Genomic DNA, 14,798 nt, shown 5'->3' on the forward strand with positions numbered 1-14,798 from the left:
GGGGTCCTTGAGTGAGGATAGCCAGCAGAGTGCGTGGTGGTCAGGGATGTCACAGAAGGAGCGTCCGTACGAGTATGGCCGAAACTTCGCAACTGCCCACACAAGAGCGAGGCACTCGTGCTCTGTGATTGAATAATTGCGCTTGGCGGGTGATAGAAGTCGGCTGGCATAGGCTATAACGCGGTCATGTCCACGCTGGCGTTCTAACCCTGCTTCTATGCCGTGACCACTGGCATCAGTTCGAACTTCCGTTGAGGCAGACGGGTCAAAGTGGGCCAGAATTGGAGGCGTGGTAAGGAGAGTAGTGAGCTGCAAAAAAAATGCGGCATGGTCAGGTCCCCAAGAAAATGGGGGGTCTTTCTTCAAGAGGTCGGTAAGGCTTGGACGTGCGATAGTCGCAAAATCCTTCACAAAGCGTCGGAAATATGAGCACAGCCCTACGAAACTACGAACGTCCTTGGTAGACTTTGGAACAGGAAAATTCGTAACGGCGCGAATTTTGTCCGGATCAGGTCGCATGCCTCTGGCGTCCACGAGGTGTCCAAGGACGGTGATTTGGTGGCGAGCAAAGTGACATTTTGACGAGTTCAACTGGAGACCGGTGCGGCGAAACACGTCAAGAATCGCTGAAAGATGCTCTAGATGCGTGTCAAATGTGGGCGAATAAACGATGACGTCGTCCAGATAGCACAAACAGGTGGACCACTTGAACCCCTGAAGCAAAGAGTCCATCATTCGTTCGAAGGTGGCGGGCGCGTTACAGAGACCGAAAGGCATCACCTTGAACTGATAAAGGCCGTCAGGGGTAATAAATGCAGTCTTCTCTTGGTCCATGTCATCGACGGATTTCTGCCAGTAGCCAGACCGTAAGTCGATAGAAGAAAAATAGGTGGTACCGTACAAGCAGTCTAGAGCGTCATCAATACGTGCCAAGGGGTATACGTCCTGTCTTGTGATTTTGTTCAGGTGGCGATAAGCTACACAAAAACGCCACGTTCCATCCTTCTTTTTGACAAGTATGACGGGAGAAGCCCAGGAACTACAGGAAGGCTCGATAATGTCCTTTGCAAGCATCTTTTTTACTTCCTGTTGGATAACAGCTCATTCTGACGCAGAAACACGATATGGACGTTGGTGAATAGGGTTCGCATCGCCAGTGTTTATGCGATGGGTCGTGACGGACGTTTGACCTGAGGGTCAATTGTCAAAGTCAAAAATGTCGCGATAGCCGTCAAGAACGCGGGAAAGGGCTTCAGCTTGAACAGGTGTAAGGTCAGAGGAAACCATCTTCTCAGTGTTGACGTCAGTACCGTGCGATGACGTTACGGTATGGGCTGAGCTGTGACGATCTTCCACTGTGAATGGCTTGATCTCATCATCCTGCAAAGTGCTAATTATAGCCAATGAAATCCCCTGAGGCAGAACTTGCGCAGTTAGCGTGAAAGTGACAAGGGAAAGGCAGGTGCGGTTGCCAGTAATTGTCAGCACAGTGTGCGGCACCGTAACACCATGTGTAAATATAACTGTCGGAATTGGTGTGACCACGTAATTACCGTCAGGTGAGGACAACGAGTCGACGTGTGATTGAGGCAGTAGGCGAATAAAATCCATGTAGCTCAAACGGCTTGGAGGCGGGTCCACAAGGTCGGCAAGAAGAGGCAAGTCAAGGCGAAGTGAGCCGGCCGAACAGTCAATGAGGGCCGAATGATTGGCAAGGAAATCCAGACCGAGAATGAGGTTGTGAGGGCAATGCTCGATGACGGGGAAGAGAACGACGGTTTGTCTCTCAGCAATGGTGAGTCGCGCAGAGCACATGCCAACAAAAGCGACAGTCCCTCCGTCGGCGACTTGTACAAATCGGTTCGGGGCGGGCGTCTGAACTTTCTTGAGCCGACGGCGAAGAGCAGCACTCATAATGGACACATGCGCCCCAGTGTCAATCAACGCGCACACAGGAACATTGTCGACAAGAACGTCCAAAAGATTCTTGTTCGTGGGTAAGGTGAAGTGAGGATTTCGTACTAATGTCGTCTTTGCAGCTTCACCTCCAGAAGCTGCACTGTCTAGTTTTCGGGTCGGGGGTGCGGCGAGTAGGTCGGAGAAGGAGCACGGCGTGATGGGGGCGAACGAGAATGACGACGCGAGGGAGAAGGCGAGCGGGAGTAGCGGGGTCGTGTCAGAGGTGTCGCAGGGTCATATGATGGAGCGGGCATAGAAGGGGCGAAGGAAAAGGACGCGCTAAAGGGGCGAAGGTGGTAATCTGGAGAATAGCGCATCAGAGAAGTCCAGCGGCTACGGCAGTGGCGAGCGACATGTCCATTGCGTCGGCAATTAAAACAGATCGGCCTGTCGTCCACTGTTTGCCATTCGGAGGGGTTGCGCTGTCCGTAAGAAGAATAAGAAGAGCGTGGTGGGGACGTGTGGGGAGAAAGAGCTTTCGAGCGTATGGAACGAATGGATTGCAGGCCGACGTTGGACAACTCTTGACGGACGACGGCCTGGATCAAGGAGATTGTCACTGGAGAATGATCAGGTGCCGGGAATGAAGGGGCCGCCGGTTGTGCCGCTTCAACCTCATGACGAATGATGCCGGTCAAGTTGTCACATCGCGACGGCTGGTGGAAGAGGTCGTCACAGGATGACGTAGCAGCTGTGTTGGGAAGTCGCGTGATGTGCCGGGATACCCGGCGGCTTTTAGCATGCTCAAGACGGCGGCACTCCTTGAGGATCGAATCGATGCTGGTGACGTTTGTAAACACCAGTAAATTGAAGGCGTCATCAGCAATGCCTTTCAGAACGTGATTAACCTTATCGTCCTCAGACATGGTCGGGTCAGCCTTGGCACAAAGGGCCAAGACGTCGAGAATGTACGACACGTAGGACTCGGTCGACGTCTGTACACGTGTGGCAAGGGCTTTCTTGGCATTGACTTGGCGACCGAACGGATTGCCAAAAAGGTCACGAAGCTTCTCTTTGAAGAGATCCCAGCTTGAGATCTCCTCTTCGTGAGTCTGGAACCATGCAAGTGGAGCTCCGTCGAGGTAGAAAAGAACGTTTGCAAGCATAATAGTCGGATCCCACCTGTGACTGGTGCTGACACGTTCGTATAAGCGGAGCCAGTCGTCAACATCAGGACTGCCGACTCCGTTGAAAACACCAGGATCTCGAGGGGGGAAACGGTGACGTAGGTCGGGGCTGCAGGCTGAGACGGTTGCGTAGATGAAGTGCCGCCAGCAGGAGCCGAAGTTGCACTGTCGCCATTGCGACCGCTGCGAAGCTCCATGACGGGTACGGGGAACGTCAACCTCCACCAAATTAATGTTACGTGTAGCTGGAGCCCAATACTATATACAATTTATTTACAGGGAAGTAATGGAAGGCCAAAATGGCGACGCTATATCAAGCGGGCCCATGTCATCTTCTTTCTCCTCAGTGCAGCCTCACTGTGGCAGCTGTTTCGTAGCAATATATACATAATACAGGTTATTAATATTAATAATTAATATGAATAACAGCAGGTTCTGGAACAGCGTCAGGCACTCCTGGCAGGGGTAGGTGGGTTAGGGCATCAGCAGGTCCCAGGTCCTACCCTGGACAGTAAACCAGCTGGTAATTGGAAGCTGCCAGCCTCAAGGCCCAGCCTACCACTCGAGGTGATGGCTGCACGGGAACTACCTTGTTAGGCCCCAGCAGCCCCAACAGCGGCTTGTGGTCCGTGGCTGTCTCGAACTTCTGGCCCCACAGATACTGGTCGAAGCATTCAACCCAGGACATGAGTGTCAGGTCTTCCTTGTCCAGCTGGCTGTAGCATTGCTCTGCAGCATGAAGCCGACGAGAAGCAAACTACACAGGGCGTTCCTGGCCATCCTTGTCCCGGGGCACCAGGACGGCTTCCACGCCATACGGCAACACATCTATGGTCGGGATGACAGGCTTGGCAGGATCGAAGTGTTCCAGCACTGAAGCCTTGGTGATTAGCTCCTTGCTGCGCTGGTAAGCTCAGTCCTGCTCCTTCTTCCAGACCCATTACTGGTCATCTCGAAGCACGAGATGGAGCGGCTGTAGATGCTCCGATAGGTTCGTCAGAAAACTCCTGTAGAAGTTGATAAAGCCGAGGTAGCTCTGAAGACAACATCAACTGAAACAACTCGCCTAGTCACAACGTTAGAGGCCAGTTTCGACGACGCCGAAAACTGATCTCGCCATAATAACCTGATCTTCCACGGAATTACTGACCCCACTACAAATGAAACATTTACTAAGTCTGAAGAATTAATAATTCAGATCTGCCGTAATCATTTACAAACCGACATCAACCCCACAGATATAGAACGGGCACATCGCTTAGGAAAACACACCAAAGATCGAAATCGTCCAATAATAGTAAAATTCGCACATTGGAAAACGAAAGACGCCCTTTTGTCAAAAGGCCGAATGCTGAAAGGAACTAATTATAGTGTAGGTGAAGATTTCTCTCGCCTGACTCAGAAAGCACGGAAGGCCCTTTTGCATTTCGCCAAATCTAAATCACTTGCATACTCTCTACGCTATAAAACCTTGTACATTGGTCCTAAACGATAGGTTTTTGATGAATCATCTAACTCTGTAAAAGAAATTGTGTAGCAATCATCCCGTCGTCTACAAAAAAATAATCAACCAGAACTTGCACCTAGAAAAAATCTTTCGTTTTCCGCAGTCTTTACTAACGCACATAGTTATCTTCCGAAGCGCGAGCTTATATCTAACATCATATCATCAACAGGCAGCAACTTGCTCATTCTAACAGAAACCTTCCTACACAATGACGTCACTGATACCGACGTTTTGGCCGAGCTACCCGACTTCCATGTTTATCGAATTGACCGCGTAGGCACAGGGGCGGTGGCGTTCTTGTAGCAGTTCACCGGCAACTTTTCTGTTCATTTATTAACATCGCATCAAAACTCGAAATACTATGGCTACTATATCACACATCACCACTTACAGTGCTGCTGGGGGTGTTTGCTACAGGCCTCTCCATGCCACTCCTGAATTCTGTGGGGAGCTCAATAACAATTTAATACAACTAACGACCACCTACCCTAATGCCTCCATCCTACATTTCGGGGACTTTAATTTCCCAAACATAGACTGGAGCAACTTACCATATTCTGCAATAGTAGGTCCCCCAAAGACAAGGAATTTCATCGACATTTGTTTGAACTTTAATCTGACACAATTAGTTTCGGAGCCAACGCGTTTCACACCAGAATCCGCAACCATTTTGGACCTCATCCTGACTAATGATCCCAGTACCCTCTTATCAATTACACACCTTCGAGGAATTAGTGACCATAATGTCATTCATGCTACTTTCTCTTTTCCTGTAAGCCAAATAAGACGCATAAGAAAGCTATAAGGCTTTACGAAAAGGGTGACTATGACGCAATTAACCGTGAACTTGAGACCTTCTTCCCCACGTTTGAAGCCACGTATCGCAATCAGTCAATATTCCATAACTGGTCGATGTTTAAGGATAAGTTAACAGATTTGGCTAACAAATATAGTATTCCTAAAGTTCACATTCGCCCCAATAATCAAAAACCTTGGTTTACTAACGCCTTAAAAAACGAGAAAATAAAAAGAAACTCTTTACCGAGTGGCTACAAATAACGGGAACTCACATCAATGGGAAATCTACTACAAAGCTGAAAACGAATATCTGATTGCAATCCGCAGCGCAGAGCGTTCCTTTTATGGCACTACACTCCCAAATTTGCTGCGCACCAACCCAAGACAATTTTGGCAAGTAATAAATCCTCATCCTGTTCACACTATTACGCTCACCAATGACTCACACGAGACAATTACCGATACTGAATGAGCTGACACTTTTAATTCCGCATTTACAACAGCATTTACGAAAGAAATCGAAACAAACATTTCTTTACCTTTGTACAACATTGAAGGTCACATGCCATGCATCACACTTTGTACTGACGGAATTTCATCCATAATCCAGAAGACTAAGCTATCATCTTCATTTGGCATTGATGAAATTAACTCTAAACTTCTAAGAAACACAAGACACATGGCTGCATCATACTTGTCCTTACTGTTCTCACAGTCACGCTCTTCAGGAAACATGCCGGGTGATTGGAAAGTAGGAAGGGTCATTCCAGTCTACAAAACAGGTAACAGGAATTTTCCATTAAATTATCGACCCATCTCACTAACAAGCGTGCCGTGCAAAATCATGGAACATGTCATCTACTCTCAAATCATTGCCTTCTTTGACAGTAATAACTTTTTTCACCCTTCACAACATGGTTTTCGCAAAGGTTTCTCTTGCGAAACTCAATTAGCTATTTTCGTTCATGGTTTGCATACTAACCTTGACATCAATGTACAAAGTGACGCAATCTTTTTAGATTTTGCAAAGGCATTTGATAAAGTATCCCACCGTTTGCTACTAAAACTTCAACTGTTGAACTTGGACCCTAACATTCTAATCTGGATAAATGAATTTTTGTCTAATTGCACACAAATCGTTTTAATCAACGGTAACCTATCAATTCCCCTCCCAGTAACCTCTGGCGTGCCCCAAGAATCTGTTCTTGGTCCTCTGTTATTTTTAATATATATTAATGATTTACCTCAGTGTGTCTCCTGTAATATACGCATGTTTGCAGACGACTGCGTCATCTACCGCTCTATCAATAACTCATCTGACCATACTGCACTCCAAAATGATCTTAACAGTGTTTTAGAATGGTGCAGCAATTCGCTGATGACCCTTAACGCCAAGAAATGTAAATTCGTGTCCTTCTCCCGCCGTCGCAACCCTTCCTTCTTCCCATATGCAATTAATACCACACCATTAGAATCAGTACAATTCTATAAATATCTAGGTGTAACCCTGTCTCACGATTTGTCTTGGTGCGCACATGTCACTAGCATTATCTCCGCAGCTAACAAAAGCTTAGGTTTTCTAAAACGGAATCTACGGCAGGTCCCATCAGATTTAAAATTACTAGCATTTAAGTCACTTGTCAGGCCAAAACTGGAATATGCGTCAGCCATCTGGAACCCGCATCAAGCATATCTCACTGACGCATTAGAATCAGTTCAAAATCGTGCTGTTAGATTCATTCATACCTCATATTCATACGACGTCAGCGTTTCATCACTGAAATCAGAATCCGGCTTGCCAATACTTTCATGTCGACGTCGCATTTCCAGTCTTTCCCTCTACCACAAGTTCATCTTTTCTTCCCTTAATCAAGAGCCCTACATCACAGCAGCAGCACGCATATCTCATCGCACCAGCCATGCACTTCAAGTGGCATGCCCACGTGCACGAACAACCACCTTCGCAGCCTCCTTTTTCTTCCGTACCGCCACAGACTGGAAAGGCCTTCCCGCCAACATCGCTAATACGACTTGTCCATCTTCGTTCACAGAACTTGTAACTGACCATTTTGTTAAATAATTATTTCTGATGATGTTTTGCTATCTTATGAACACCCACCCCTTATGTAATGCCCCTACGGGGGACCTTTAAGGTAATAAACTTAACTGAACTGAACTGAAGCTCCTTCTTGTTTTGGGGCTTAGGCGCCTTGAGCACAGCATCAACTTTGCGGTATTAGATTTGGCAGTCGTAGTCGTAGGGATGAACTTGAGTCTTGGTCGGGACTTAGGCGAGCTGGATTTATTTACGTTATTTACAGCTGAAACAAGACATACATCGACAGTCTAGCGTGACTCCCAAATGGAGCCCACAAGACGAACATACAGCAAACGAGCACACAGCTCACGAGTACATTTCGAGCACGACAACGAGCACGCACTAGTAGCTGACAATCGCTGCTTATAAGCACTCCGCTCGACGTCATAGTTTGACGTCATTGAAGATGACCCGCCCTTTTGGAGGAGGAGGGCTCACATACACGTGCCGCACAGGTTTCAGTGCTCTCCGAAGGTAGATGACCTTTGCAGCGCGGTCGTCGTGGTATTCATTGTCCCGCGTCCCCGTAGACAGGTGGTCACGCCCGACCTCAGTCGGCGTCACTAAATTCCAGAGCGGACCTCGCACATAGTCTGGGGTCTCGAAAAGCGCATGGGGAGGTTCCGCCCATTACCTCCCCTCGAGAACTCCCCTGAGCTGGCCCTTCGCCGCGTGGCTGCCGGTTATCCGCAGTTCTCTGAGGTGCACCACCACCCCGTTTAGATCGAAACACGTGCAGCGGGCTGAAGTAACTTGCACTTTGTCACCCTGGCAGGCCATTCCTTACAGCGAGGAGCCGGGGTACGGCCAGGCTCGGAAATGACATATCCCATGTGCTCAACACTGGGGGCCAGAAAATGCACTTTTCAAGCTTTAGCTTGAGATCGGCGTCCTGCAGTCGTGCCAGGATGTTGTGCAGGTTCTGCAGGCGGCCCCTTCATCGCTGCCAGTAACCAGGATGTCATCCAAGTACACCGCAATGTGCCTCATGCCCCTGAAAAGCTGTGCATCTCCCTCTGAAATATGGTTGGGGCTGAGGCCATGCCAAACGGTAAGCACATGTACTGTAAGAGCCTCAAAGTTGTCGATATTGTGACATACTTCCGGGAGGCATCCTGGAGCACCAGCTACTGGTTAGCATCTCTGAGATCGAGCTTAGTAAACATCTGTTTACCGGACAATGCTGACCAGAAATCTTCCCTCCTGGGCAGCGGGTATCTCTCGGCGGTAGCAACGGGGTTGATGGTACCTTGAAATCCTTTGCAGATGCTGACACTGCCGTCTTACTTGAGGACTGGCACTATGAGAGTGGCCCATTCAGATGTCTTGGCGGGCACCAGGATGCCCTCTCGCTGTAACCGTTGCAGCTCCTGGGTGAGCCCATCCCTCAGGGCGAACGGCAGTGGGCGAGACATGAAAAGACGAGGCCGGGTGCTCTCAGGTACATAGGTGCAGCCATCGTGCTGGTGAATGTGCCCACCCCTGGCTGGAACAGGGACTTGAACTCTATTTGGAGGCTGGGGACATCTCTCACCACATGCAGGCTGGCTTTCTGGTACTCTGGCAGACGAACGCCCACTGCATGAATCCAGTCTTGGCCCAGCAGGGTCAGCGACAACCCCTTGGTTAAGTAAAGAGGAAGAGCTGCCTCCCTGTCGCCAAAGCGAACGCTGACCTGGGCCTGACCCTGGACCTGGGAGAGCTGCCCGAAGTAGCTGCGCAGCATCACGCCTGAAGCCTCAACGGACACGTCGGGGAAGGTGCGCTTGAACAGTTTCCTGGCCATGACTGACACGCTGGCCCCTTTGCAAACTCCATGGAAATGAGGTGCCTGCAGGCTACGACAGTCAACATGTACAGTGGAACACACAACGGTACAAGGCCTGTGTGCTGCATGTCGAAAATTGGCTGATCCTCGGCCACAACGTAGAGCCTGGCCCGGAAGAACTCGATCCTGCTGCCGCACGCCCCTGTCGCGTACCCTTGCAACAGCTACCATGGCCACGGGCTTGTATGGAACCTGGGCTTGAGCCAGGCTGCTGCTCCTGTCTGCTGTTTGTCCTCCCCCTTCGACATACCTGTGCCAGCTGCCCAGTTTTCCTGGATGTGAAGCATTGTGCTTGAGAGAACTGGCATTGTGAGGGGGAGTGAGCACCACCACACTCCGTGTGGGCACCACCACCACAGCGACCACAGGTACTGCCCTTTGTTACCAACTTGTTGACTGGCGCTTCCGCCAACACTGAGCCAGTCACACGGGCAATCTCGTCAGCATCCTTGGCGGCAGCTTCCTTTGCCAGTGCGGCCTTTACGGCGGCGTCCAGCAAGGGGTCGTTGAAGCTCCAGGAGTCACGTCTGCATGGCGGGGTTATTGATGCCGCAGACGAAACGGTCCCGGAGCAGTGAGTGCAGCTGGTCCCCGAAGGCACAGGCACTCGCTAACTCTTGTAGAGCAGCGACAAACTGCTCAAGAGTCTCTCCTTCCTGGCGGCTCCGGTTGTTGAAGCGGAAACGCTCAATTAGTGTGGATGGTGCTGAGTTGAAATGCGAGCGCAGTGTGATGAGCAGCTCAGCCAGCGCCTTAACATGCAGCGTGGCTGGCTTGAGAAGGTCGAGCAGGAGACTGAAGATGCGGGTCCTGCAGCTGGCCAGGAAAATGTCCTGCTGTTTGGCCTCAGGTGTGTCGTTTGCCCAAAAGAACACGTGGACTTCCTCCTCATAAACTGACCACACGGACCCATCTCCCTCGAACGGCTGGAGCCTTCCATACAGCGGCATGCAACGAGGGGCGCTGTTTTGCCGCTTGCGGCGGCGTGGGAGATTCCGTGGGTACTCATTGCCAGTGTCACGATCTGACCATATTCTTGAACGAGGGAACGCACGAAGCACCCTCCGTTAGACAGGTGCTCCGCAGTGTGGTGGTGATGAATGATGACTGACCGCCGAGCAGCTGTGCTCGTCAGTGTTTATTTGGTGCAGTGACCAATGTTGCCCACCGAGCCTGGCGGGCCAATGAAGATTATGCCCGAGGGGGCATCACATGCTCGTTGCACAATCAGTGAGTTGATAAGGATGATAAGTAGTGATGAGAGGATTTATGGGCTTCATCACGGTTGATAATGGCCCAGCACAGATGGATAAGATGCTAAAAAGTGATAAGGGCTCATATTGGCCGGAGCAATTTTGACTTGGTTAATAAGCACTGATAACGGTTGATAAAGGTCGGATCATGTTCAATGATATGGATAAGGCTTGATAAAGATTGAATTGCGATAAGGTTGATACTAACCAATAATCGTTGATTGGGCACGGCAGCACTCACAGAATGCGGTCAGCTAACAATCCGCTTATCTTCATCCTACAGCTTGTGCTCGGACTGCTGCTCCATGCCGGTCCGAGTTTCAAGCCACCAGGACAAGCCGGAAGAACATGCGTTGCCAATGCCACCAGTATCAGCCTACAACGAGATTCCATGCCACTCATGTCATGGGACCCCGTGTTGCATCACTCATCATCCACCTGCGAGGACGCTGGGAGCATGGGCTGTACGCATGGCCTGTGCCCAGCTCCACCACTCAAACCAGCGATAAAATACCACCTTAAGCAAGGCCGGGCCATTGGGCACCACAGCAGCACTCACGGAATGCAGTCAGCTAACAATCCACTTATCTTCATCATACAGCTTGTGCTCGGGCTGCTGCTCCATGCCAGTCCGAGTTTCAAGCCACGAGGACAAGCCGGAAGAACATGCGTTGCCAATGCCACCAGTATCAGCCTACAACGAGATTCCATGCCACTCATGTCATGGGACCCCGTGCTGCATCACTCGTCATCCACCTGCGCAGACGCTGGGAGCATGGGCTGTGCGCATGGCCTGTACCCAGCTCCACCACTCAAACCAGCTATAAAATACCACCTCAAGCAAGGCCGGGCCATTGGGCACAGCAGCACTCATGGAATGCAGTCAGCTAACAATCTGCTTATCTTCATCATACAGCTTGTGCTCGGACTGCTGCTCCATGCCAGTCCGAGTTTCAAGCCACGAGGACAAGCCGGAAGAACATGCGTTGCCAATGCCACCAGTATCAGCCTACAATGAGATTCCATGCCACTCATGTCATGGGACCCCGTGCTGCATCACTCGTCATCCACCTGCGCAGACGCTGGGAGCATGGGCTGTGCGCATGGCCTGTACCCAGCTCCACCACTCAGACCAGCTATAAAATGCCACCTCAAGCAAGGCCGGGCCATTGGGCACAGCAGCACTCACAGAATGCAGTCAGCTAACAATCCGCTTATCTTCATCCTACAGCTTGTGCTCGGACTGCTGCTCCATGCCAGTCCGAGTTTCAAGCCACCAGGACAAGCCGGAAGAACATGCGTTGCTAATGCCACCAGTATCAGCCTACAACGAGATTCCATGCCACTCATGTCATGGGACCCCGTGCTGCATCACTCGTCATCCACCTGCGCGGACACTGGGAGCATGGGCTGTGCACATGGTGCAGACGCTCAGTAGCCAGATTTAATTATAGTCCACAATGGTGGCATTATAGCATTGTAATACGTGGTTTATTTTACCATAAAACACATAACAAAGTTGATGGTGCACCGGTTGCTCATTGTTGTATCAAATATAATGTTAAAATCGGTCTTATTATAAGGGAGTTCAACTGTATTGGGCATGTGCCACATTTCACAGCCTGGTGTGAGATAAGTAGAGTGTCATATTCATACTCATTGCTTGCTTTTCTCATTAGCACTCTTAACTTTGTTCAGCAGGCGGTTACCCTTCGACTTTTACAAGCCCGTGCGTACCCTAACCTCGCGGTTTTTCATGCCATATACCCTGAAAGATATCCCAGTGCGGACTGCCCTGCCTGTGGACTAAGGCCAACATTGGACCATGTGTTGTGGGAGTGCGAAGCCATCGGCTCCTCCTTCAGCGAGGATAGGTGGGCTGCGCTCTTGGGCAGCCTCAAACTCAGTGACCAAACCCTGGCCATCCAGAGTGCCCGCGATCGGGCCGTCAAGCTCGGCTTGGCGATCCCTACGTGGGACTAGCCGGGTGGCGCGGGGTCTCCCCTGCGTCTTCTCTGGACCTAATAAAGTTATTTCACTCACTCACTCACTAAGCGCGACGACTATGCACAATATTAACTGGATGAGGTCTAGGCTTTCTACCAGGAAAGAAACTAGAAGTCACCTCTGTACCTGGAGTCCCTCGAGATACAATCTACAGGACATTTGAAATGAGGGAACCCTCCCCCCATCTTACGCATGGTGCTTGCACCACATGCTAAAACCTATTTAAACAGGCACTTCAACCATTTTCGCCCCATTGTAAACAAGGCTTCCGTATGCAAGCCGAAACGGCGTCTTTAAATAAGTTTTACTTGGTCGGTGTACGTCTTTCTTTGTCTCTTGATTATATTGATTACATTGAACTCTCGATTATACAGGAAGAATCTCTTTTGTCACTCTCATGGGAGAGTCTCACTAACGTCTCTCTTTATGAACACCCCCATTGGAGTCTGCATGTGAATGACCCTGAGGAGTGTCATTGAATTTTGGCTCCATGCTTCTCTTGTGGGCTCAGTAGTTAGAGCTGACCTGTAAATGTTAGTTGTTTATGGTGCACTTGGAAATGACAAAGTGGCAATACTACATGGAGAATGCTGACGGTGCTCGACAACAGTGTCTCTCTTGATCACTCTTTCAGATGCTGGTGATTCTGGAGCGCTTTGTCCAGGAGCAAGGCTACACGTACATGGTGATGACTGGCGCCACGCCCATTGCTTCCCGGCAGCCAGCCATTGCCAAGTTCAATGCAGTGAGTTCATTTTGCTCTGTCAGAGAGCTTCTCCTAGTGAGGGAGGAGCTGTGCTCACAGGCAGGCACCTAATAAAGACATGGATAGATAAGTGATATTTTACTGCACTCTAACAGATAGGCTGAGGCAGCCCATCCAAATGCTGGTCAACAGCCGCCAACCATTTTTACGGTGCCCAATTCTAATGAGCTCAAGTTTTTAAGACATCACACTCAAAGATGTATGCACACTAAAGCGCCCATCAGACTGCGCCCATTAAAAAATGAGCCAGCATTGTTCGTACTACATTCGACTGATCCCGCCCCAACCTGGTTTTTAAAGAGCATAAGTTTGGGCATGTTGGTATTCCATAACTTTTACGTTTTTAGCACACAAAAAGGGACGAGAGACAGAAGTATGACACGGACACAGTGCTAACATTGTAGGCTTTGTAGGCACAGCTGTGAGGGACACCAGGTGTGCTGGGCATATGAACCGATGGCGAACAAGCTGCTATTGCCATTTTCATCACACCCCTCTAAGTTGGTTAAGAGGGGCATCGCAAAGTCAACCCTAATGAGTGAGCTTTGCTGCTCATGTCTTCACAAGTGTTTGTCCAGTTTCCTGGCACAAGAGGATCGCCTGAAACAGGCTGGTTTTCCACAGTATATCATCACAGCTGTGGCTGAAGGTCTCCTTAAGACCGTAAAACGCTGGCAACAGGATGAGCAGCTTACTTCACCGGAAATTGTGCGAGCGAAGCAGAAACTTGCGATAACACTGTACATCCACAATATCTCACACCGACTGAAGAAGATTAGCAATAACGCAAATGTAAGTGTCATCTTTTCAGCGCCAATCAAGCTGTCCAACTTGTGCAAGGCCAGCTACTGTGGTTCTGAGAAGCCCAGTTGCCGGACAAATCACAAGGAAGGATATGTTCTTCGTGAGAACAATGTCGTATATGAACTACCCCTGTCGTGTGGCAAAAATACATTGGCCAAACGGGAAGGTGCATAAATGATAGGCTGCGTGAACGTGCAAATAATGTGCGAACTGGAGGAGTGGGGTATCTGGCTTTTCACTGCAGAAAGCATGGGGGCAGTCCCGTTTATAATCAGTGCACTGTGGTAGGAAGAAGCCCAACGCAAACAACACATGAGATTATTGAAGCGGCGAAGATCACCAGTTTGGGGAACGCTTGTGTTAGCGCGCCTTCAATCGATCTTTTAGAAAAAGAATTCGATTTTTTAAACGTGACACAGAGGGTGGCTTGATGGAGAAAGCATTTTAGTCTTGCAGTTACAAAAGCTTTTTTTAGCTATGCATGGTCGCCTTTTTCATCTTCAATATCATCTTAACTTTCCATTACACATGTCTCATTGCTGTCCTATTTGTTCAAAACCAGTACATATGCGCATGGGTGTGCTGCTGTCTGTTCCCTATACATCTGTGTACCCCTCCGTAGAATAAAACACAGTTGTTAGAACTAGGGTG

General features: G+C 49.6%; 1 protein-coding gene across 4 annotated transcripts in view; it reads left to right on the plus strand.

The window, feature by feature from the left end:
• The window catches only part of LOC142568468 (DNA excision repair protein ERCC-6-like), a 595,812-nt gene that overhangs the window by 417,991 nt on the left and 163,023 nt on the right, over positions 1–14,798 (plus strand). For all 4 annotated transcript variants that reach the window (XR_012825434.1, XM_075678394.1, XM_075678392.1 and 1 more), the window contains one exon: positions 13,212–13,322. Coding sequence is in view for 3 of the 4 variants with exons in the window: in XM_075678394.1 (XP_075534509.1) it covers positions 13,212–13,322 (111 nt within the window). In the remaining variant the exon portion in view is untranslated. The remainder of the gene's footprint in view (positions 1–13,211; positions 13,323–14,798) is intronic.

The sequence above is a fragment of the Dermacentor variabilis genome, unplaced genomic scaffold, assembly GCF_050947875.1.
Source record: "Dermacentor variabilis isolate Ectoservices unplaced genomic scaffold, ASM5094787v1 scaffold_19, whole genome shotgun sequence".
Lineage (NCBI taxonomy): Eukaryota > Metazoa > Arthropoda > Arachnida > Ixodida > Ixodidae > Dermacentor > Dermacentor variabilis.